General features: G+C 42.6%; 2 protein-coding genes across 2 annotated transcripts; both read right to left on the minus strand.

Moving 5' to 3' along the window:
* Window positions 1–199: 199 nt before the first annotated feature.
* sigirr (single immunoglobulin and toll-interleukin 1 receptor (TIR) domain) lies at window positions 200–9,908 on the minus strand. The gene is made up of 9 exons (XM_062546634.1): window positions 9,718–9,908; window positions 6,967–7,168; window positions 5,725–5,849; window positions 4,617–4,757; window positions 4,208–4,351; window positions 2,650–2,752; window positions 2,172–2,322; window positions 1,706–1,886; window positions 200–1,350 (listed from the first exon to the last, which is right to left on the minus strand). The coding sequence occupies exons 1-9, from the start codon at window positions 9,788–9,790 to the stop codon at window positions 1,175–1,177; spliced, it is 1,296 nt and encodes a 431-aa protein (XP_062402618.1). The 5' UTR covers window positions 9,791–9,908; the 3' UTR covers window positions 200–1,174.
* A 140-nt stretch (window positions 9,909–10,048) lies between these two features.
* LOC134094722 (anoctamin-9) lies at window positions 10,049–25,724 on the minus strand. Its single transcript, XM_062548348.1, has 24 exons — window positions 25,537–25,724; window positions 22,723–22,794; window positions 21,777–21,899; window positions 21,508–21,647; window positions 21,002–21,054; window positions 20,756–20,814; window positions 19,837–19,916; window positions 19,426–19,560; window positions 18,749–18,839; window positions 18,129–18,189; window positions 17,621–17,703; window positions 17,387–17,491; window positions 16,539–16,703; window positions 16,278–16,314; window positions 15,783–15,894; window positions 15,568–15,625; window positions 14,711–14,808; window positions 13,736–13,932; window positions 13,292–13,444; window positions 12,724–12,871; window positions 12,333–12,443; window positions 11,737–11,830; window positions 11,456–11,568; window positions 10,049–10,736 (listed from the first exon to the last, which is right to left on the minus strand). The coding sequence occupies exons 1-24, from the start codon at window positions 25,564–25,566 to the stop codon at window positions 10,718–10,720; spliced, it is 2,337 nt and encodes a 778-aa protein (XP_062404332.1). The 5' UTR covers window positions 25,567–25,724; the 3' UTR covers window positions 10,049–10,717.
* Between the last annotated feature and the right edge of the window lie 632 nt (window positions 25,725–26,356).

Consider the following 26,356-nt stretch of genomic DNA (forward strand, 5'->3'; position numbering starts at 1 on the left):
CATTGTAGTTAGTTCACTGTAAGTTGCCATAGATACAAGCGTCAGCCAAACAACTAATAATGTAAGATATTGTATCTCTAACGCCCCCTAGTGGCCAATTAAAAACTCTCTTGTTGACGCAGCTGTAAGGGCACCATTTGGCGACTGACATAAAGAGAGAGGAACCACTTCACTTCACATTTTTATTTTCAATATATGTTTATACATTTTTTGCACAGTGTCTTACAGCTGCTCATGGTCACAGCACAGCAGTGCCAGGCGTCAAGCTTTCTAGTCACTAAAAATCTAAACGATCAAACAATCATTTGTCCAACAGAATCAAAACACCTTCATACATAAAATAATTTAGGTCACACTTACAGTAGTTACAAAGATGAAGACAAAGAAAAGTATGATTCATATTTTAAATTGGTAATCAATTTGCCCATTTACAGTACAACACAGATACAAACACCAATACAAATATACACTTAAATGGTTCAGCTCTTTACATTTGTACGAAATATTTACATGTGAGGGAGTAGTACCATAGTACTACAGTATAACAGAAAGCAAGCACCTTAAAAGTCTGAACTCTGTTCAGTTTGTGCAGATTTTCTTTCCTTCTGTGGAGATTTGTGGGCTTGCTTAAATCATACTGTGCCATTATGGTTGCGCAGTCCCTGCAAACAGCTGCGCTGTGGTTTCTGTTGACATAAAACATAAGGAAGCAGGGAAGCAGCATGGAGTGACGTGGTGAAATGAAGACTGGCCAAGGCCAGGGGAGGAATGCACTGCACACCATCTGGATCACGTTCCGCTTCTATTTTTACAAAAATATATATTTTTAAAAAGACAACAAAGAGACTCCCACTTCCAATCCTTGCGAATCCTTTCTGATGTCTTCTTTCTGCTGAGATACTGATTGATGCTAATTCTAGCACTTGACTTCCCTGACTAGAACTGACACTTGACTATATGGACTGAATGCACTGTCCTTGTTCCACTCCACCCCTGTTGAAAGTCACTTTGGTTAAAAAGCATCAGCAAAATGTAATGTGAAAAACACATACATATAGTAGACATTTGCACACGTACAGTACAGTCCACACACATACACAAACACACACACACACACACACATACAGTCACACATGAAGCTTTGCTGCTATCTCTCACTCATCTCTCTCTTCAGTCAGATATCATCCTCTGTGACGAGACAGTAGAAGTCCGTGCGTGCAGCGTAGTTGCGTAGGCCGAGGTCAGACACGTCGATGTCTGCGGGGCGGAGCTCAGAGGAGAGGTCAGAGGAGAGGTCAGGGGCCACTGGGGCCGCAGGCAGCACCGGAGCTTTGGAGGGCAGCCTGACCCCTGCAGCACACCACAAACGGTACTGTCATTTTGGCATAAAACAAACACTGCCCTGCAGCTTATACACAATGCTGCTAATATACAGGAAATGTTGAATTACATCAGCCCTATCAAGCACAATGCAAGTGCCGTAATTTCCCGACAGTTAGCCGCGGCTTATAAAAAAAAATGTACAAGCCAAATTTATCCTGCTATGAGGTTGATACACGGGGACAGTTAATTTGGCATTACAGCAATATGGTTTTGTTCCTTTTAACTTGCATAAAACACAGCCCTACGGCTTATACATAACGCGGCTAATACACTGGAAATTACTGTAGGACCAGACTGAGGTCACCACTAGCACCTCTCTTACCCAGGTCTCCAGCAGGGTCCGGGTCCGGGCGGCAGTCCAGGTAGTCGGGGCGCAGAGAAAGCATGGGGTCCTTGTCCCCTTGGAAGAGTGTCTGGGGATCCCCCGCAGACCGGCTGCTGTGATAGGTCACCTTACGGGGCATCACTAGTGCCAGCTCCTTCCAGAACGAAGACGAGGGGGTCTGGAGGGGGTTGGGGGGGGGGGGGGGGGGGGTTAGAAAGGGGCTACTTTGTCAACGTTACGTTGGAAAGAAGTCTTTGTGTCCGTACTAATCCACAGATGCTGGACATTTGTGCAAAATGTCATTTTCTTGGTGTCTGACTCTGAAATTGAAGATTCCCAATTTTGTTCTCTAAGATTTGTGTGTGTGTGTGTGTGTGTGTGTGTGTGTGTGTGTGTGTGTGTGTGTGTGTGTGTGTGTGTGTGTGTGTGTGTGTTTCTGTGTGTGTGTGTGTGAGACACTGACCATGGAGCGTGGTCCCCAGATGAGTGTGTGTACGCGGTGTTCGTGTTCTCTGAGCTGGTGCGCCACCTCCAGGCTGAGCTGCTTCTGCTGAGCCTGGAACATGATGAAGATCGGCCTCTGGGACAGCTCCATTAGATGCCACAGTCCCTGCCTTAACACACACACACACACACACACACACACACACACACACACACACACACACACACACACACACACAATACTCAAATGTATATAAAGACAAGAATTCAAAAGCATGCAAAACTTATTCTGCATGGCAAAACCACTCAATCTTACAGTAAAAATATATGGCTATGGCTATGGCTATGGCTATGGCTATGGCTATGGCTATGGTTATTTAGCAGACGCCTTTGTCCAAAGCGATATACATGCACAAACGTGTGTGTGTGTGTGTGTGTGTGTGTGTGTGTGTGTGTGTGTGTGTGTGTGGTTGTTGTACTGTAGTATGAGGTGTCACCTGAAGTTGCTGGTGCACCACTCCTGCTGTAGGTAAGACTGAGAGAGGACCACGATGAGACGACGACTCCGGCTCAGACTCATCACCAGCTCTGCAGATGGCTCTACAACACACACACACACACACACACACACACACACACAGACACACACACAGACACATCATGTCACAGCTACTGAACAGTCTGCAATTCTAATCCAATCCAATTTTTGTCAAATTCTCTAGATATCTGTAAATTGTATGCACTCAAATAAACTCCAGTGTCCACAAACAGTCTGTATTACATTAAATGGAAAGTGAACATCTGGGCTCGAGTCATAAACAACAGCAGCCAATGAACACGTTGCCTGAGGAGCACAGGAGGAAGGGGTGACAGTAGGGTGTTAAGCTTGAGCTTTACAGTAAAACACATTTTCACACCTTAGACACAGATAAAGATTGTAGTTACTTCCTTGTCATTACAAAGGCCTGGATTGCCAAAGACTACACCAGAACGATTTGGATAATTACATCCATCAGGTGTGTAAGCACACGTGAAAAATTGAAAATGCAGCACTCAGGTGTGCTATACAGTCTTGCTTTTACAGTAGGCCCTAGTTGTTCTTCAGAGTCAAAGTGTACTTTATGCAGTGGTTTTTATTTGTCTACAGATTTCATTTGTTTCATTTATTTCATTGTTTGTTGATTACTGTAACTGATTATGGTAAGAAATCCTGTAAATATTAAAAGAAATATTCAGTCTACAGCATCAGTGTTGTGCAGTGCAAGTGCAAGTTTATAGACCTTTTTGTGTACATTTTTCCTACATGTATGTCTAACTAATCATGAAGAATGTTGTGCGTTTGTCACTATTTTTTGGACATCTAAATGATCCCTTACATAACGATGTCTGGGCAAATCTAGCACATGCTACTTACTAAAACGAGCTTTTTTACAGATGTGTTTTGAATTTATTGTGTCGGTGTGTATAAGATGGAGACAGTGTAGAATAATTGAAAGAATGTGTTAGTGACATGAGAACAGTATAAGGTTTTTATCAATTTGTTTATTGTTTTGACTGAAATATTCCATTTTGGTAACAACCTGTTATGTTCTGCTAATTGGGTGTGGTGTTTGGTTAATTGTGTGAGGTGTTTAGAAAAAAAAGCCCTGTTTTCAAAATTGTGTGTAAACGATTGAAAAAAACTGTAAGCCCCCAACTTTGTCTTCAAGTTAGCGCTGCCTGGAAGGTGCTAGGGTTAGGCATGGGTTAAGGTTAGGGTTAGGGTTAGGGTCAGGGTTAGGTTTAGGGTTAGGTGCCTTCAAGTCGATAGTGGCAGCACTGTCACTGGAAGACGACGTTGGAGACTTAAAACACCATCAAGCAATCAGACCTACTGTAAGTCCTGGCTCTCCAAATAGAAAGCAACTAAAGCGCGTCGGACTGAGCCATGCACATTTCCAGCCAATTCACACGTCTCCTCAACACGGGAGGGAGGACTTCCAAACGTCAAACACTTTTTTCCGCCATATTCCCTTTGTGCGCATTACAGTAGATCCTCTGTGTGTCTGTTCTCACCTGCTCCTGGTAGGATGTCTGTGTGGTTGAGCAGCAGTTTGTGTCCGTATCTGTTCTCCAGATGAGGCTTCAGGATGAAGTTCACAAACTTCCTGTCATTCTCATCGTTGATGTAAGAGATGTACGCATCATACATTTTACCATCTGTGATTTAAAACAGCAAAACACACATTACGAACTGTATAAGCCATACTTGTAGGAAGACTAAATGTCACATCTCACACACACACACACACACACACACACACACACACACAGAGTAAAACAAATATTGAGCAACAAGTATAAGATCAAGAATCAAGATTTCAACAAAAATATACTATGGGTTGTGTCCTAAACACAGTAACAACTCTATGACTGTGTACTAACTAATGCACTGCAAGATACTGCGCCCTCCGGAGCTCCTCACCGTTGATCTCGTAGTCTCCGTAGGTGTTCTTGTGCCAGAGCTTCAGGTTGAGGTGGCACCTGGAGTAGACGAGTGCAGCCAGGCCCAGCAGCAGCAGGAGGGTGAAGGCCGCCACTACTGTAGCCGTGTGACTGGTCAGGTCTGGCAAAGGAGCACAACCTAATGTTACTCTACTATCACACACCCTGAAGGCTTACCGACAGATTTACCATCATTTCCCAATTATTAGCCGCAGTTTATCCATTGATTTTGCTAAATTCTGAGGTTAATACACAAGGGCAGTTACTGTAATATGGTATGTATATGATTTTGTGTCTTTTTAACTTGCATAAAACACTGTCCAGTGGCTTATACACAATGCAGCTCATACACAGGAAATTGCCGTACACATTTGTTTACCAAACTTACACTTTCATGACTTGCGTAAGTATGTTTCCGTAAGGAAATTGTCCATGTAAGGTTGCTTTCACATTGGGTCCGTTTACAGTAACTGGACTGTAGCTGAGTGTGATTACTCCCTACTATCCCTGACCCAGCTGGTCCGCATTCATACTACATTTTTGTTTTTTGCAGACCCAGGTCTGCTTATAGGCCTATCATAAACAATAGCTTCTTTTTACCAATATCGCTTAGCAACATTGCAAAAGCAGCAGTTTATTTCATGGCTTTGAAACAGATAACATTTGAACTGTACCATACAGTTTGTTAGAGATAGAATTTGAACTCTACGAACAGTCTCCCAGACACTGTTTTCTAGTGGACCCTGGTCTAGACTCGGGTCTGCACCCAGGTTCGGTAGACTGTATTCACATTACCAAACATCACTGAATCATCGGCCCAAACAAACTCAGGTCCAGATCAAACGGTCTGTGTGAAAGCGCCCCAATAGATATTGTGTATCTACAGTATATACTGTAAATTGCCGATTTGGCTATTAGTCATAAAGGTCTGGAGAAGAAAATCAAGTGTTGCATTTCTGTCCCCAGTCCATGTGACATTCATGTACTTGTTTTGTAGTCCCATGGTAATTCATTCATAAACAGGTACTATTCCAGCTTACTTGCACTGACAGTGTGCAAACATCAGGATATTTTGAGTGTTCTCTTACTTGACTTGTGTAAGCTGAAGGTGACCGATACGTTCCTCACGACGCAGCTGTAGAACCCGAAGTCTGTCGAGTCCGTCAGCTTCACCTGCAGCACGCTGCTCACCTGGGTCTGGTTGCCATGGTTACTAGAGTAGATGAGAGCCGCACAACACAATAATCCTCCTTGTCATATAATCACATCACTTCCTTTTAGGTCAGCACAAGGTTATATACTTTAACATTTCATCCCCTTTATAAGATTGATAAGGTTCTCTCTGAAATATTTTGTCAAAATTGACTTATTGAAATTCTTACTCTGTAAGAATAAAATAAAGCACGCACATCCAAGTTCTAGAACTGAGTGCTGGACGAAATGGGTTCAACAAAATGAGTAAAGGACGTCTGCCACACCAATATTTGCTACCAAAAATATTTCTAACTTTTCAACTTCTGGGCGTTGCACTACCTTTTCATATGTGATGTACTCACTTATGATGTACAGTAGCCTAAGTAAAAAATATTTTTAGGAAAAAATACTGGTGTGACGGACTTCCTATACTCTTCCTACCCTATATTCCTATTCTGTTACACCTTAAGAAGGTGAGGTGAGGTATTTCTTGTAGCTGTACGCATTTTTGGACATTATATCTAAAGAGGTTTGTTCCGCTACTCAACTCAATGGAATAACTTTTATGACTATGAAGCTCAACATCTCAGAACTACTAAGCTACTAAGTAAGCTAAGGCATTAGTGGGGGTTCCTAGTGACTAATGTGTCCATTTTCTCTTAGGGTAGGGGCTCAGACCTCATATGACGGTTGTACTTTAATCATAGAGCACTCAGGGCCATGGGAGATCATCACTGCCACACACACTATCTGCTATGTACCATAAAGGTCCTTAGACATCATTCAATCCATTTATAGTATGCAAAATTAGGAACGTTAGAATGTTGCTGTTGCTGACAAATGACTTACATCGGTCCGACATTGTACAACTCAACCCGACCCGACTGGACATGTCAAACTCTGACGACTCCATCCGACAAACGCCGACAAACACAGCCAGCTGGCGCACACTGACCCAGGCGTTTGCTGGCGTTTGGTGGCGTTTGTCGGAGCAGTGTGCAAAAGCACTAAGACTAAGTGAATTTGGTGCCTTGTTTGGTGTATCAATGAAAATCAAAAGGACTGTAATGTTCATTGGTTTGTACAGCATGTCCAACATCCCACTGCTGCCTGTGGTTCTCCTACAGTTTGCTCACCATTCGGTGGTGTTCTGGGGATAGCAGCTGGCGTTGATGGGTGCAGCCTCTCTGAGCCACCGCAGGCTGGCGTCACAGCTGGGGTCACTGATGTCCCAGGCCAGCAGGACAGTGCAGTTCAGGGTGACGGTGGTCCCTTCGGTGGTCCAGACCTCAGATGATGCACTGGGCAAAAACTCTGGCGGCTCAGAGCAGGCAGATCCTGCGCGTAAATGAGGTAGAGGTGGAGGGGGAGGGGGGATTTCATTTTGTAGGTGAGAGAGGATATAGTAAACATCTGTGTGATTATGAGTATGTGTATTCATGTGTATTTGAATACACATTTACACATGCCAGGCTGTTTCCGTATGTGTGCGTGTGAGTGTGTCTGACTGTCTCTCTCTCTCTCTCTCTCTCTCTCTCTCTCTCTTTCTCACTCTGTGTCTGTGTGTGGATATCCGTCAGGTAAAAACAAAAGGCTTGTTCATGAGCCCAGCTGAAGTTGATGGAGGCCGTGTCCTTGCGTAACCCAGCGGGCTGAAACCTGACCTCACCACGCAGGTGAGCCACAGCACCCCAGACAAGACCAATCAATGCACCTCAAACATGTACTTTAAATATGCTGCGTAACATTTGACGGTTCTGGGGCTATGCCTCAGCATTAAAATTAACACTGCTTTCCAAATTCATAGCCTGCGCACAGCCTGAGGGCATTATTACTGTAAATTAAAAGCATCCAGAGATGCAACTTATTGTATGACTGGAATATGTCCACTTGAATATGTCCACACATGACTGTTTGAACTGTCATCTAATGCTGCTTACCAAGCAAATACTGAGATCCACATTCAATTTTTTCTAAATAGAAAGAGACAAGCCAAACACATGAACCTGTTGCACATTGCATGTACGTCTGTGCCCTGAGATATGTGTGTGTGTGTGTGTGTGTGTGTGTGTGTGTGATATAATTCGCTGTATCATCCTCTGAAAGCAGGTTAAACAAGTGCATGGCCTCAGTGCACCAAAGCCTCATTTAACCTGTGATGCTTTTCAGACACTGCTTTGCATGGAGGCCTTCCCCTGTGCTGCCGCCGCTGGCCTGGTGCCTAATGTCGGAGTTTTGTTATGGGTCTGAGAGGGCAGGAGGGGGAGGGTCCTTCTGGCGATAGGCACCGGAGGGCGGTGTTGGTGTAGGCAGAGTTAATGGAGTGTGAAGGTGAGTGTGTGTATGTGTGCGTAAGTGCTTGTGAGTGTGTGTGTGTGTGTGTGTGTGTGTGTGCTTACATGTGTAAGTGCCTGCGTGTGCGTGTGTGTGTGTGTGTGTGTGTGTTTTAGAAGGTTCACTTTGCATTAGGGCACATTAGAGATAAGTTAACAGGGGAAAGTAAGGGTGGCTTAACTGTAGAAATGACATTTACTGACGATGTAGGATGTACAGTTGGGCCATTTGGAGATAAGACTACATTTGTTTATTTCCATTTGAAGCCATACAGCAGCCTCTAATGTAGCAGCAGCATCAATATACTGTAGAGCTAGTTAGCAAACACTATACTACAGCAAGGTTTGTATCCTTATAGAAGGGGAAATACAAAGTTTAAATACAAGTTTAAAACGCAAAACACTACAACTAGAAGAAATAACTGCATTTTGTAGTATCCTTGTACAGAGGTTAGGTTATGTGAGATAAACAGGTCTCCAGGACCTGGTTCACTGACAGGTTGCCTCGATGAGGGCAGAGTTCATGTGTGTACTGATGGCAATGATCCTGAACTGTTCACTACTGCTGTCCACCAACAACAGGCTCCCCTCAGGGCTTTCAGGTAAAGGGCATCACGAAACCTCCTTCAGTATGGGGAGGAACGGAGCAACTGACCTGATTTGAATTTATTCAAATGAAACAACAAAGAACAGATTCTACTCCACTGATGAGACACTACGTCTGTCTGACAAAATTACACACTGAATAGGCTACAGTCAACATCTCCACTGTCGAGCGTGAACACTGATAGCCTACACCCATTGGACACACACACACACACATACAGACACACACGCACACGCACACGCACACGCACACGCACACGCACACGCACACGCACACACACACGCACACACACATACACACACACACACACACACACACACACACACACCTTTATGGGAAAGTCAACTCAACTGAGGCTGTGGTGTGTAAACAATAGCCTACTTCTTCATAACTTCTTTTTTCAGCATTGGTAATGTGAGAAAACACTGAATCAACACAAATTCGTTGTCTGTCCTGAACAAAAGCCTCTTGACCCTAAGTAAAGACGCAGGCATTTTCCAACATCATTAAAACACCCTCGATCATTAACCTACTACCGTAACCTACTGCAAGCATACCACATGACATCCGGGTCCGAAGGGCACATGTCTACCTACCTAATGATGTCGATAGGCTATAACTCTACAATGTAGCCTCGTCAATAGGCAGTCACAGTCCAAATGGAACATCATACCAAATATAATACCCAAGATCAACTGACATCACATGCAACACCATGTAATAACCTTTAATTAGTGCCTCAGAAGAGACTGACAAATTATGGGCTCTTAGATGTTGAGACCGGACCTTTCAAGAGTAAAATAAGTAGGCTACAAGGTAAATAGTGGGCTATACTTCCCTAGATACACAACACGTTTATGAAGTATCGATGGCTTACCATTACAATGTAACCAAAGTTATGTCTGCTATTGACATACTGTAACAAAACCTTGAAGTTGAAATCTTACCTTCTGAGACCAACATTCTGTTCCAGATCACGCACGTCCAGAGCAAAATTACGGCGATACTTCTGTTCGTCATATCAAAACACCTAACCAAGCCGACCCAGGTGTTGAGTGAAAATGTTCGATGTTAAGACGTTAATTCCTGAGAGCTAGCACTGCGGAAAGCGCACATCTTCTGCGGTGTGTGGAGTCACTTCGACAACCTACTTTTGTGTTCACGTGACAAGTCTCACCTGTTTGAGAGCGAAAGTAAAAACACAACGCTATTCATATCTTAGTTTTCTGCACGTTACCAGTGTGTTTGTGTCTGGGGCAGGTAAAAACAGGTAGGGTATTCCATTTCTAGGTCAATTTTATTCGTAAAAAAGTATACAAAATCCTTCATTTTCCCGAAATTGTAATGCAAAACAATACATTGTATTCAATTACAAATTATATGGAATTTCAGGCTCTCAAACGCGGCTTTAAAGCCAATAATAATTATTTACAATAGTAATAGTACATATAATATGTACAGTAAATATAACTCCCTGGAGGAGGGCAATAGACAGACTTCATGATGCAACAGCTGTTACTATGTTACAGATGATGAATCATCATTAACCAGATAAAACAGCTGCAATAGAGCAGGATTAATTGGCACCAGATTGTTGTTGAACAGTTGCACTGTCCCTCTAAACATTCCAGCAAAGGTGTGGCTGCAGGCCAGGCCAACCAAGCAATTTGCAGACAGCTCAATAGTTCACAGTGAAGGCACAGGTGCAAGTTCTCATCATCTCTCATTTCTTTTCTTTTCTTTTCTTTTCTTTTCTTGAACCCTTCTCCTCAGGGCCCAAATTCAGCAGTTTGAATAAATTGTGTTAGATGTTTTTCTTAGAGTTGAATCCTTCGACACTTGTGTATAGACGTAACAGGCCACTTATCAAGACACCATTAGTTCAAGAGTTCTTGATTAGTCTGGATCCCTCCTTATATAGGGTCCCAAAAGAAACAATCTTTTTCTTCAATAGAAGTTCTCGCCGCTGGAATAGAAACGTGTGTGAGGACAACAAACAAGCATAGAGCACATGAGACGAGTCAGGACATACATGAGTGAATAAGGTAGTACATCTTATATTTAAAAAAGCTCCCTGAGTGAAATTAGCAATTTGAGGTGTTCTTTGTCATCTTGTCTCTGCAGCAAGACTGTGCAATACAATACCAAATTCAAGGCCCTCACATCACAAGTAGCCTATATAGTGCAAGGGGTAGAAATGAGCCACAGGTGTTGGCTCTAAGACTCATGTTGAAACTCCTACCAGAGATACAATACACGAGATAAAAGAGGTTCACCGGAGCAACTCAGAAGTTAAGATTTTTAAATATTTATTTAAGGTGCCAACATCAAGAGACTAACGTTTCGACGTTATGTTACGTCTTCATCAGAGTCTGAACCTCTTTTATCTCTACTAAGTTGTCCTCTCCCGTTGACGCACCAGAGTTACCCAGGAGCGCGGAGGACTTTTTGTTTTTTCTACGTGATACAATACACGACTTTGCATCTAAACCAAGAATGGTATATATATTTTTTTTTTAACCATACATTTGTCACTCACTGAGGAGGATATGAAGTGCAAGGTCCTTTCTTGTAAACAAAAGAATGCCATTTCATAACCACTCAAATATGACATTTAAACAATCATTTACCAACCTTATGCTGGTCATAAATGGTCATCTACAAAGGCCTCTCAACTGAACCCACCTTAACTCTTCCTTTAGCCTCTTCAACTTGTCGTGGAGTCTTGTGTTTTTCACCTGAAGTGATGAACTTGGGACAAACCAGGCAGCAATGAACTTACAAATCACCACCACATGCTGCGGGTACGAGGGTCAGACAGAGAGAATAAATGTCAAAAAAGGAATAAAAGGCTCTTTGACATTTGTTTTTTGAAATTGATTATAAACTTTAAAGTATCATATCTCCAAATACTGTGTAATAATATTAATCGTAGTACAACAAGTCTGACTTCGAGGAGAGCACACCTCAAAGAGTATGACAAAGGCCAGTCTCACGGCCAAGATGAGCCAGAACTGTGGGGTTAGGCTGTAATCTTCACTGCTGCGGTAGTCCTTATAGCTGAGGAGAGAGGCATCACAAAGTGTCAGGACAGTAATGTGGCAATAGGCTGGGTGAACCCTGCCTGAACATCCGGCGAATTTGGATTTCGCCCAGCAGCTCAGGCAGGAAACCTGCATATCTATCTCCTCTTTTCCCTGCCAGAGCCTTTGACTCCATTCAGAAACTAGCTTATCCAAAAGACGCACCGGATCGTTAGTCTGATTGGTTGAAGGACTATCCAAGTGTACGTCATTTGAACGATGCCCATTGATCACGCATCTTGTGCAGTAGAAATAAAGCGCAGCCTCCTCATACTAATGTTCAATCTTAAAAGATTGAGTTTAGTATGGTGATAGCAAGACTAATGTAGCAGTAGATCCTTTGAGTGCTCTCTGCGCAGCTTATTCCCACCTCGTTTCATTTTCAAAAACTGACTGCTTTTTACAGACCTGCAACTGAAAACCCAAGCCAGTATCACTGGCGCATTAGTACTGTCACTTGACGCTCCTTCACCCCTTACCTGCAGTAAGTCACATTGTGGAACTCATCTATCTGCAGTTGACTGCGGTCGAAAACAAGGCCTGGGTTAGCCACGGTGGACAAAGTATTGCTGATGTAGCCCGACATACAGCTGAAGTTGAGGATGGAAGGAAAAGACACAGAGACAGAGAGAGAAAGAGAGAGAGAGAGAGAGGGAGGGAGAGAGAGGGAGAGAGAGGGAGAGAGAGCAGGGAGGGTAGGGATGGGATGAAAGAGTGAGAGAAAGAGACAGGTGTGAAAAATATGTATTCATTATGCATCATTTCAATGAATAATCCAGCACAGTTAAAAAATAGTGACATCTTCACTGGATCTATATGTCATATTCAATGTCTTTAAGTATGAGATGATTGCTATTCCTCTCAGCTCACTTGACACTGGGCTCAGTGGAGTTGTAGCACGGGCCGTAGTAGTATTTATAGACCAGCCGAGGGATGAAGTCTGAGGAAATACCAATCACTAGGCCGTTAGCGACGACCGCCAGAACTCCCACTGCCTCCAACACAGTGGTCCACACGCCTGTGGACAGAGGACACACACAGACACACACACACAGATGCAGTCAAACATGAAAACATTCACAATTCCTCAAGGCAACACGCACCTACACACACCAATGCTGAATTTCAGAAACTCAGACTCATTCGCACACTCAGAAATACACACACAGTGACATAACCGAACTCAGAGACTCAGAGACTAACATTTGACGGAAATGTACTCTAGCCAGAGAGATATCCTGGCAAGATAATGAATCATCACAAAACTCCATGTGAGAGTTAGAGAAGCTGGCTGGGCTACTTCAGAGAGAGACTAAACCCAGAGATGACCGGAGCACTCAGATTACTTGAGAACTTATTTTATTGTGGTGCACAATCGACTGACATTTCGACGCACTGCGTCTTCCTCAGAGTCCATGTGAGAGTTGCTGGTGCTCACCGATGTTGTTGGTCTTCTGGGGCACTAGGCGACGCTCCAGGCTCACCATCTTGATGGCGTCCAGGCGGATCTCAATGATGTTGTTGAGCAGCGCGAGGAGGGGGGCCAGAGGAAAGGCAGCAACAAAGATGGTGGTGAAGCTGAACTGGATTACTGAGGAGACAACAGGACACAGAGATATAACTACCTTTCTAACAAAAACAATAACATTTTCTCTGTTTCAACAATGGACATGATGTATTTGCACTACTCAATTAAATGTAGGGTTTCTGATTCACAAATCATAGTTCATGTTTTTAATTGACATTTTTACACAGCTTCACAATTTATTTGGAAATAAACTCTATGCCATTGGTCTTCCTGGGATTGACATCTCCCCCTTTCCAATCTAGTACCAATCAGCCCCCCTGATAGAGTATCTATATTTGACTTGTGACGCATTACCCATCTCCAGGAACTCATTGAAGAGGCTGAAGCGGTCCACTTTGTTGAGGCGGTAGTTGCGCTGCAGGTCCTGCAGTTTGCAGTTGTCGCACAGCTGCACGCCCTCCTTGGGCTCCTGGTTCTCCTTCACGTAGCAGTTGGCACACTTCCGCTTCTGCCGCGGGAGCTTCCGCCGCTTGATCCAGCGAGCCAGCCAACTGGAGAGAGAGAGAGAAAGAGAAAAGAGAGAGATAAAGGGAAGAGAGAGAGAGAGAGAGAAAGAGAAAAGAGAGAGAGAGACAGAAGGGAGGTTATCATTACTGTTAAAAGAAACGTCATCAATACCAACAACCAACAAAGCTTGTTGATATTTAAACTCAACACAACAGCTAAATAAAATATGTTTTTTTCTTCAGTGCTCTTTGCAATGTGGTAGTTCTGCCTCCCCTCATCCCCTCCCTTGGCCTGTGCAGTTGTTGTGTGGCTGTAATCAGTGCTCTGTCTGAGGATGCAGAGAGAGAATCCATACACAGAGCCCTGGCGCTATACGAACGCCTGACTTCTTCTTCAGCAGACGCACAGAATGAACAGCTACTGTACTGGAGCGTGAGGAGACATTCGCTGAATGTGACTTAAGGGTAACTATGGCCATAACGGCATAAAGGCGTCCTCACTGATCCTTGTGTTAATGAATGTGATGACATTAATGGGATATCAACAATATCGTTCTTCATGTCATTATCGTTACAGGTATAGTTTATGTGTGAACGTCATCATTCATATTAACATAGAGAGAGATGTTTATAGTTGTCGTTCTTGGTGTGAACGGCTCTTTAAAGTATTTTGCAGTTTCTTCACATAGTATAACCTCTGTGAAAGTGTGGCGTCATCGTGTTCCTCGGACCACCGAAACATGCTTCCTAAACACTGAAATTGCCTGCCAACCAGTGAAGAGCATGGCCACCATCCCATAGCAGCATGCAGAGGGGCACTTACGGTCCAGTGATCTCAAACACGTTGTTGATGCTCTGCTTCAGGACCATGATGATAGCCATCTGAATAAACAGGTCGATCAGACAGCCTCCTGGGTGACACTTGGGAAGAGAGAGACATCACTGTTACCATCAGTCACACCATCAGTCTATTTCATAATCTACTCAATATTCAATGATGTACATTTTTTTGCTTCATTCTACTTCTCCATATTTTCATGAGGTTATGTTTTTTATGTGGTTTGTCTGTCTGACTGTGTGCAGGACTATGCACAAACCACTGGCCCGATTTTCGCAATAGTTATTGGAAAAGTGTAACAAAGTGTAGCAAAGGAAGGACCCAATACATTCTGGAGCAGTCACTTGTGCTTCAGCCTGGTTGGTGCTCACGGAACTGGACACAGGGATCAGTGGGGAGACTCAAGGTCAAACTAGGACCAAGGAGCAAGACCGGAGCACTCACACTTTTCATGCTTTTACTGTAATGGTGCAAGGTGACTAACGTTTCAACGGCCATGCGCTTGACTCTGAAGAAGACGCATGGGCGTCAAAAACGTTAGTCACCTTGCACCATTAGAAGCATTAAAAGTGTGAGTGCTCCGGTCTCACTCCTTGGTCCTAATTTTTTTACCTCGGGTCTCCCTACTGACATTCTGGAGCAGATCTGACTCATGTGTCACCTCAATAGATTTAATTTCAGTTTTTGCTGTTGTTTTGAGCTACAGACTCACACATCCACTACATACATCCACGATATGCCCTCAAGTAGAGAAAGGGACACACAAAAGACCTGGGCAAGAGCGAGGTACGCTACAGTTCTCACAGGGTCCAGAACAGAAAGCACCTGCACTGGACACTCACCTCCTCGAGCCTCCACTTGCCCAGTAACTTGGTGTACTTCCCTGGATGGCCGTTTATCCTGGGCAGGGGGAATGAAAAACATGCGTCTGTCACTTCAGTGTCCATCACCGTCAGACAATAAGAGGTACAGTAGCCATACCTGTCTAAGGTAAAAATTAACGCGGGGGGGTTTGTGTGTGTGTGTGTGTGTGGGGAAGGGTGGCGGGGTGGCGTACCTTCCCAGGAAGAAGGCTGTGTAGATGAGGGAGGAGAAGAGGGTGAAGAACTGGAAGGTGAACATCTTCACTGTGAAGCTACGCTCCATGCCAGCATTGGAGCGCACACGCTCTGCCGAGGAACAGAAGACAAGTCAGCGTGGAGGCCACTATTTTTACAAGTTACAAGTTGTTGATTGATTACTGAGTTTGTTGATTACTAACTAATAAGATCTGCTTCAACTGGGCACCCTGTTAACGACTGCAGCATGAGGAGCTGATGACTGTTGTTTTGAGTGAGCAATACATGTGATACACATATATACCTCTAGATGGCATATTTCCACTGTAAAGCTACAATTGTTTTTTTCTTCGACATGTGCAAGCACTCTACAGTTCATATTGATAACGCTGATAGTTGAGTACTATATTGATCAAATTAGAATTTAATGGTTTATTGGTATGGTGATAATGGAAGCAAGAAAGCAAAGAGCAAGCCAGCAATTAGATACTAACCTATGTCACACAGCTTGATAGCCACTAGCCGATTGACCTGCCAAAAGATCAAAGTTAGGAAGTGAATTTCTATACAGCATCTGTGAACTAATGGCAAGCTCCCTCACACACTCTCTATCTCTCTCTCTCTCTCTCTCACACACACACACACACACACACAAACACACACACACACTCTCGCTCACACACAGACACAGACACAGACACACACACACAGAAACACAGACACACACACACACACACGCAGACTCTGAGCTGTACCCGTGTCATGATGGTGATGGTGAGGTAGTGCAGCACGGCCCCCAGCATGAGCGCTACGAGGCTGGCGTGGTCACTCAGGAACTCCCAGCTGCTGTCGGTCAGCTTCACCGCAGCAATCACTCGGAACACCACCAAGGCATGGGCCAGACCAATGATCAGCACCAACTGGACACACACACACACACACAGAGAGAGAGAGAGAGAGAGAGAGAGACACACACACAGAGAGAGAGAGAGGGAGAGAGACCTCAGATGTCAATTTAAGACAAAAGCCAGCAATGTTTGCCCAGAGATCACAAAACAAACATATAAACGGACTAAAATATCTTAAGATAACAGTTTCACATTCTGCTTTTACAAAATCCAGCTGTTGATGGGAGCACTCTTCAATTCATGATCAAGGCTCAACTGCAAAAACTCCCCACCAAATCTAATCTGATCCTGTGGTTCCTGAAACATCATGAGCCATTCTGCTAACTGCACAGTAGAAAGCAGCGGGAACAATGGCTCACATAATGAACAGTTGCTCCGTGTCCAAGGACCTACAGTATCTATGCATTGCTTGCTGAATAACAATGCAAAAGCTTTGAGAATTGTTCTTATCAATTGGCCACACACTTATATCGAGAGAAAATGTAGTTGTCAATGGAATGTCAAAGAGCATTCTGATTTTAGAAGTAGCTTGTTGCTTTCATTCATGGACATGTGGTTCTTTGAATATATGGATGCTGTGTTTTTATATCAGTATCTGTGTGTGTGTGTGTGTGTGTGTGTGTGTGTGTGTGTGTGTGTCTGTGTGTGTGTGTGTGTGTGTGTGTTGTTTGCTTATTATGTGCAGTACTTCTTACCATCAAGGTGACGAGCACCATGACAAGGATGCTACGGAGGTACGAGTGTTTGTGCTGTTTGGGTTCACAGTCATGGTCGTTTACGATCTCCAGGATCAGTTCTTCCTGATCACACACATACACACACATACACACACACACACAGAGAGAGAGAGAGAGAGAGAGAGAGAGATTCAGACAACACTGGCTCGTCATGTTATTCAGATCCCCCGTTATGACTGAAGAGTACATTACCTCCTCTTCTGACCAGTCAAAAACCTTCCACTCGCACACATAAGAGGCTCTGTGTCTCTTCCAGAACTCTATGAAAACTGTGGCTGTAAGCAAGTTGAAGACGCATTAAGCATAGGTATTTCTAAATGAAAAATAGGACAACTTTTATTGATCTGCTTTTTCTAAAGCAAACCCCTATGTTCTATACATTATCCCACATACTAGCTGTCTTTCACTTTCAACGAAATTCCATTGCAGAGTGATATGAAAGACCTGATTTAGAAGTGCAAACTCCATTGCCACTGACAGCGGTCATTATTTTTTCAGAGGTCCTCTAGCAGAAAATAATGATTGGGACATCCCATTCAAGTCAATGGAACATTCTACTTGCATTGTGAAGAGCCGTATAATAAAGGAAAATAATAACCCCAAGTGTGTGTGTGTGTGTGTGTGTGTATAACATATTACAAGTCAAGTGTATGTGTAATATGTATATAATATATACAGTAAATGTTTATTTGTTGCTTACCCCACACAGCCATAAACATGGCAAATGCCACTGTACCCTCGTTATCAAAAAGAAGATTCACCTGCAGAATGAAACACAGAATGATCTGAGATGCGTTCAAATTTGCAAAAATAGGTGAACATTTGGGAACGTTTGCAAACAGGTTGTTGTTTGCCTTGAATTCTTGGTGAATGTTTGCAAACACTTGCACACAGTCTGAGGAGGTACAGTAGTTCTGCTTGAACATACAGTGGAGCTGGATGTGAGCTGGACAAAGTGTTACTGTTACAATGGGCTGTTTACACCAAATCGTTCTACTTTACCTGTTTAGAGAAAACATGTTCGCCAGGAACATTTGCAAATTTAATTTTTTTGCTATTTGCTATTTTTTACTATTTGCTATTTACAAAGTTTGAATGCACCTCTACTGTAGGTTAGAGGTTGTTTGAAAGTGTTCTTGTTTTACAGTAATATTATCAATTTATGAGTACCAAAGTACACTGTAGCAATAAATAGGCCTATGGCAATGCCTGAAGATTAGTATGTTCATTAACCTGGAGGTTAAAGTTTTTAGGTCAGGATGATGTTGTTTGTGTGTGTGTGTGTGTGTGTGTGTGTGTGTGTGTGTGTGCATGTGTTACCTTTGCATAAGTGCATATTTCTGAAAGATTCCACACTTTGCACTTGTGACAGAGTGGACACATGATGATGTCGGAGTCACACACCTCATTTCTGTCAGACAAATACAAACAAAAGAAAGACATTTATTTATACATTTCATTCTATTGTTCATATAAATTCATCTACACCAAATGCATGGGAAAGTAATTACAAAGTAATTATCTCTCTTTCTCTCTCTGTGTGTGTGTCTCTCTCTCTCTCTCTCATAACGGGGGATCTGAATAACATGACGAGCCAGTGTTGTCTGAATCTCTCTCTCTCTCTCTCTCTCTCTCTCTCTCTCTCTCTAGATATAGTAATTTTGTGTAAAATAAAAAATGTGTGTATAAACCGCAATTAAATAAGCCTCAGGACTGTGTTTTATGCAAGTCAAAAGAAACAAAACCATATTAATACCATATTACTGTAACTGTCCCCGTGTACCAACCTTATAACGGAAGAAATTTAGCAAAATCAATGTATAAGCCGTGGCTAATGGTCAGGAAATGACAGTATATCTGTATGTGTGTGTGTGTGTGTGTGTGTGTGTGTGTGTGTGTGTGTGTGTGTGTGTGTGTGTGTGTGTGTGTGTGTGTGTGTGTGTGTGTGTGTGTGTGTGTGTGTGTGTGTGTGTGTGTGTGTGTGTGTGAATACGTACATCAAGGGGCTAGTCTGGTAGAAAGCCAGCCCATATAGGAAAACAACAACCCCAAGGACAGCAGCAGGAATGAGGAGAAAGGTGTACCAGCCCAGCCACAAGTAATACAGAGCCACTTTCTCCCCAAAGTAGTTCCTGTTTCATTACAATAAAACAATACAAAATAACAATATAATACAAATCTGTAGCTTTTGCCTTGCTTAGCAGCAGCACATTACAGCATACTCAGTGACATAACTACATACAGACAATAACTGTTTAAAAATCTCTACAAAAAGCATACATATATTTGTCATTTGTTGTGTGTGCACGTGCGTGTGTGTGTGTGGGGGGGGGGGGGGTGTATGTGTGTGCGTGCGTGCATGCATGTGTGTGTGTGTGTGTTTGTATGGATTAGTTTGTGCATCTAACCTGACATTGGTAATTGGTTGCCCTTGGAAACAAGCAGTCCACCGTGCCCAACTCTTTCTCAGTTCCCTTTGTTCCTTTTTCTGCAAATGGTTACCGTAGGTTGTGAACGGTGAGTGAGTGGCATACAGGTATGCCAAATAAATACAAGATTTATATGCATCACAAAAAATATTATAGTGTATACACATCTGTCAGCATGAGTGTGTGTGTGTGTGTGTGTGTGTGTGTGTGTGTGTGTGTGTGTGTGTGTGTGAATTTAACAATTGTAACAATGTGTAATAATAATACTAATAATAATAGTGTGTAATAATAGGTGTCTACCTACCTACCTGCCTGCCTACCTACTTACCTACAGTACCTACTGCCCCAATGGTTAATCTAGTCACATCTATGATGTTTATATGGTATTTGTGTCATTCTCAATGTTTGACATTGTGAAGCTCATCTACAGTAAATGTGTTGTGTGTGGGGAATATGCGTGGGTGAGAGACAGAAGGTTGACAACATTCTGCCACTACCAGCATAACTAACTGACTAAAGACTGTGGGTTGTTTGTGATTGTGAAGATGACATTTTGTTTTAGGAATCCATGCCAAGTTTCATCAGGAGGTATTAATGGCTCTATTCAGACCTATTTTTAACAGATGGGTGTGAAGGCACTGCACCCCATGCTACAGTGTAGGTGAATTCCCAAGAAAACAGCAGAAGGACATTGCAGAGATAGTTTTGTTTTTCTTTAGTGTTGCCGTTGTTGAGCTGGCACTGGCATTAAGAAAATGTGGCATAGTGCCCTCATAGCCGTAATCATTTTAATCACTATACCAAACCACCCATGCCCATGCTAACTTAACTCTAGCTTAACTCTAAAAATATGCGTGTTGTGACCAGGTTGTGACGTCACCTCTTCATGTGTCCTCACCTCGTGTAAACAGAACTCAGCCTCAAATACATTCTTCTTCATCAGGTCTTGCAAGTATTCTGAGAGAGAGATAAAAGAGAGGGAGAGGGAGATATATATATATAGAGAGAGAGATAGAGAGAGAAAGAGAGAAAGAGAGAGAGAATGTGAACGCGCAAGTGGAAGGGAAGAGAGCTGAAAGAGCATTCCTTTGTACTGAGTACGTATTATAAGTATGATACATTATGAGTATACTACTTGTCTCACCTCCTGTGTCACTGATGCAGGTGTGGTGCAAGATGAAGTTCACTATCCTTATCCTTGAAAAGAAAGATGAGAACAAAAACGTAAGAATGCTTGAAGAGAATGAATGCAACAATAAGTGACTTTTTGAAGCATGCTTTTGAAGCATGAAGTATGTGTATCAAAGCAAACCTCATGGTATATGGTCATGTGAAGAACAGCTAAGCACTCCGCGTATAGCCGCCGACGTGAATGTGCAGACACTGGGAGTAGCCTGATGTAGCCAGACTCAATTCTATTCAGGCTGCGGGGTTGTATTGCAAACAATGGAATCTAATGCAGGCCAAATTGGACATCAAAAGCGGAGTGCGCGCGGTACTTATGTCGCCGGCTGTGTACGGCAGCCTTAAAACACCCCTGTCTTTTGTCTTATGTGTGATGCATTGCAAGCGTATGCGTACCATCTGAGCGTATAAACATGTATGCAGTTGTGCAAGTGCGTGCACTGTAGATGAGGGTGTGTAGAATACCTTGTGGAAAGTGGCACAGAGCCCTGTTGCTCATAACTCCAGTTGCAGGCGTCGGACACCTTCAGGAGGTATCTGTACTGCTGAAAGATCGCCTTGGGCGCTTTAATCCCGTAGAACACTTTGTCATCATCTAGGATTTTCTAAAATGTGACACAACAGATGTGTGACATGTAATGTGGCATACATTTTTCCCCGCAAGTGATTCCTAAGCTCTTTAACGTATCCTTTACCATAATCTGTTAGGCCCAACATACAGTAGGACAACTTACTGATATCTTCAGCTTCTTTGATTTCAGGGCATTCACAAACGCCACTTGCTTCCTGAACGTCTCACTGCTTATGTCGTCCAAGTGGTTGGCCACCAACACATAGTCATAAGTCAGAGGGGTGTGCTGAGGGAAACAAATAAGTCTCACGTTAATAAATAATAAACAACAACTCATCAGCAATGAACACTTACAGTACAAGACACACTTTCTGTGGGGTGATGGGCTGGCAATTACGCAGAATGTAAAGAATCAGAAGGTAAAGAATCACTGTTAGAACACTGCACTACAAATAAAACAGCTTGTGATCTCCCATCAGGTCTCACACACACATACAGCCACCTTTTGTGAAGAGCAGCAGAAGAAACACAATGTGGCCAAATAGACATTACTGTAATTGTAGTCTCCCACTTTTCATTTGTCCACTTGTTACTGTAACAGGTGAGAAAACCCAGCACATACAGCACAGTCGGTCTGAGTGGCAGAGTGGTGAGAGGCTTTGCCTGCTCTAGCTTGAGTCTTTTTCCTCTTTTTGGAATGAACAGATCTCAGATGCCCGTTGTGACAAACGTGCAGTAACGTGGAGTAAACGTGCAGTAAAATGGAAACCCTCAGACTCAGTTGCGGTCGAATAAAAGTTGACCACTGAGAGCCATAACAGCTGATGAACACATCGCACACAGGGGCTAAATGTGTATGTAAGCATAATAGGTCTAAAATACTGTAATTTGAGATAACTGGCCATGACTGTTTGGGTCTTCATAGGTGAATTGATGTACTTATTACACTCATTGACGCACTTATTGTGTTCTTTTTTTTTTCTTTCTAATTGTTAGAATTGCTCTTAAAGGCTTTAAATGTTTTACCATGTTGTAAGTCGCTTTGGTTAAAAAGCATTAGCCGAATGTAATGTAACCTAATGTAATGTAATGTAATGGGCCCTTCTCACCACAGGAGGAAGATAACTTTGACTGCCCTTCTCGTTGACCACCCCGATCACCTCCAGGAGGTCGATACTCCCCTACAGAAACATAAAGGGTTGGGTTATTACACCACAATGCATGTATACTATTACAGCTCTTCTGGATTGCTTACACACAATTTCTGAGAGCATGCCTCATACTCTCAGAACTCTACACACATAAAAAAAAAGAAAACACACACACAATGGGCAAAACCTCTCAATTGTCCTGCAAAATTAAACTTTACATGTACAGTACATTCAAAACAATGTTATTTTTCTCAAAATGGTAAACGGTAAACTATCATATGAACAGCCATTTATAAGAACCAGTTGAACACTGAAGTGCTCAATGTGAAACACTATGATGATGGAAAACACTTTTTCTTCTTTATAATGACTTTTTTAGTTCAGTGTTACATCTACTACAGTCAGTGCATACATATGTGTGTTGTAAAATATTTGAGAATAGTGTTTTTATACTCAGAACACACCCAACTGTTGCCCTTTTATGCTGATTATGCTGTGATTGCTAATTGCAAACTGTGTGACAGGTGTTTGCCCATGTGGTGAGTCATTGTGCATAGTAGGGCAATTCACTTTTGAATTTGAATGGCAGTGTGCTCCTTGTGAAAACAAGAGATTTTCCTCATGAAAATGGCCAAATGCAGAGGTTCAGCACAGGGATTGATCAAAACCAAATTCACTTGTGAATACCATGATGAAACCCCAAAACACATTCCTTCCATTCAGAGGAGAGGCAGGGTATTGCTTTTTATATTCCCACTGTGTGGTGACAGGGATGAATAGCAGACCAGGTATTGGTCTACACACACAAGGCTCTACCTTTCAATGTTTATGGTCTGAGGAATTTGTCTTGCTGTTACTGCTGCTGTCAGACTGTGATGGTGAGTCAGTGATATTGATGACGACAATATGACAATGATATCCACACCTTCATGGGAACCCTTATCCCTTGACCTGAATACGGAAACTGACTATTTGAAAGTATGTGTGGAATGGGGCTTACACCAACCTGACCATGGCAAGCTCTTGGAATGTCAATGATGAGGTTTGGGTATTTTCCTGTATCTGTAGTATGCATGTGTGTGTGTGTGTGTGTGTGTGTGTGTGTGTGTGTGTGTGTGTGTGTGTGTGTGTGTGTGTGTGTGTGTGTGTGAAAGACAGAGAGAGAGAGAGAGAGAAAGAGAGAGGAATAGAGAGGTAGAGATGACATGGGATATGGCACTACATCAGAGCCACTCTCACCCTGAGGACACTAATACTCTGACTCAGGCTGGAGAGACATGAGAAGTTTGTAATATTCTCTGTTCCCTGGTAGTTTCAGGGTGGACCAGAAACCAACTTGTAATGAGAGACTGTTTATGTTAGATCTATCTATAGACTTCACAGAGAAACTATCAAAGCATGTTCAGTTCTAATACCCTAACTGAATGTCGCTATTTTAAATTTTGTTGAATGTATGGAGAAGGACACTAATAGACTAAAATGTCCTTCCAGCAGTTTCAGATATTGTCTGAACAGAAAAAGCAATCACAACTTTGTTCAGTGTTTGGATGTTGAACTCCATAAAGAAGAAGACACAGATTGAGGAATTGGTTGTCCGATTCTTGACATTTCATCATAATCGGCATTACTGTAAGTGCTAACAAGGCCAATTAAGACAAAGAAGTCTGCAAAGTCAAGCAGTGTTGTATGGCTACCATGGAACAATATTGGCACTCCCCATGTGTCCTTAATTAGTCCTGCAATATTAGCAACATAACCACAAGCCAGAAATGCAAACTAGCAGGGATAAACAACAACCTAAGCATCACACTCCTGATTAGATTTAAGGTTCATTGAACTCATGCAATTTTTTGCAATAGACAATTTCACAATTCTAATAGACTCTTGAGGGTGCAAGGAAACATATATTTTCAAGACATTTTTAAAATAGCTGACGTGTGATTTGTGAACTTAATTTTTCAGTCCATTTCTCATACATAAATATACTGTTTATAATGAAATTGATGTATTTTATCAGATGACAAAAAAATATCTCAGCATTGCCAACTGGATCTAGTAGGCTAGTAATCCAGTCTTATTCCAACGCCATCACTTTTCTAATTCAGATGTGCAAGAAAGCCTCAGTCACTGCCCACAACACGCCATGGTAAACCCCATAATCAGATAAGAGGCAATGGGAAGTTTCCTACATTGGTTTGCGCGTGTTATGTCAATCAAAAAGAAAAACGTTTTTTTTTTTTAATTATTATTATTATTTTTTTAAAGCTGATAGTGCCAATTCTATAGCCTACTTGGATGGTAGGCTAAAATCAGGCTTTTCGCCAATGCCATTTGGTTGAACCAGCTGGCTAACTTAAATTGAGCATTGGTGTGAGGCTGGCATGTTCTGTTGTCATATAGCCTATATGACCCCCTCTTAGGAAAAAAGTTCTTATGTGTTATGCATTGGCATTGCAACATTAAGCTATAGCTTATAACATTGTAAGATATCCTGGGCCTACTTGGCATCTCAAGAAGCGAAAAAAGAGCCCATAACTATAATTATCACCAATGTGAAGTGAAAATCAGATAACATCTCACTTAGGCACACTATGTGAAAGCCTATAACAAAACACTTTTGATGTTGCTGTTACTGTAGCCTATCTGATAGTTGGAGCTTAGAAACTTGTATAGTGTAACCACGCTTAGTTCACCTGCTTAGCATAGGCTACCCAAGAACAGATTTACTCTTTACCTAATCGTGGTGTGTGTCAAATAGCCTACGTTGCTTACCTGTCTCTTATGGCGCAGTCTGCTAGACATGACAGATGTTCCTTTATTTCGAGGTTCCTAATACACGCACATCAAACTCCGCTTCGCTGTGGATGTTCTCATCGGGCCCGTGATTTAATCGTGGACCATGTTTTGACATGAGCACAAGTACACAATACCTGTACTCACTCGCCACCACACACGATATGCTCCCGTAGCCTACTTCCTCATCTAACATGTAGCCCTAGTCGAATTTCCTTGACACAGGTTGAAGGAATGTCACTGTTGACTAGCCAACATGATGTCACACCTGTTCAGCAGCTCGCACCTTTCTGTGTCAAGTTACCTTTAAGATTATTTTCGGAGGTCTACAATACATCAGGCCAAGAAGAACACAACATGGAACATTAAGTGGAACACGAGAGGTAGAAAGTTGTTTATGAGGTTATGAACAGTTCAAGAACTGAAATGTTCCACTGTGCTCCAGCTCTGCAGAACCTCGTGCAGAGCTGCGCGGTTATCAGCAGAACCTTCAGATTCCTTAACTTCTTTTAGTTGTTTCATGATCGTCCAGTAGATGGCGGCAATGCTCTTTGTTATAATTGACTTGTTCACAGTTATTTATATAGGCCTAGGCCAGGCTACTCATTTTTGAAATATCCCTAGCCTACACACAACAACCGTGTATTTTGCTGACAGGGAGGCGAAAGAGTTGTCATTTAGTTCTATGTAAACACTGTATTTCGTGTAAAGATTTTGTAATCATTCAAACAACAGGCCCAATGAACAGAGTATTTACAGTAATCAGTGTCCATACTGGCTCTGGCTGTTTTTGATTGCG

The sequence above is a fragment of the Sardina pilchardus genome, chromosome 10, assembly GCF_963854185.1.
Source record: "Sardina pilchardus chromosome 10, fSarPil1.1, whole genome shotgun sequence".
NCBI lineage: Eukaryota > Metazoa > Chordata > Actinopteri > Clupeiformes > Clupeidae > Sardina > Sardina pilchardus.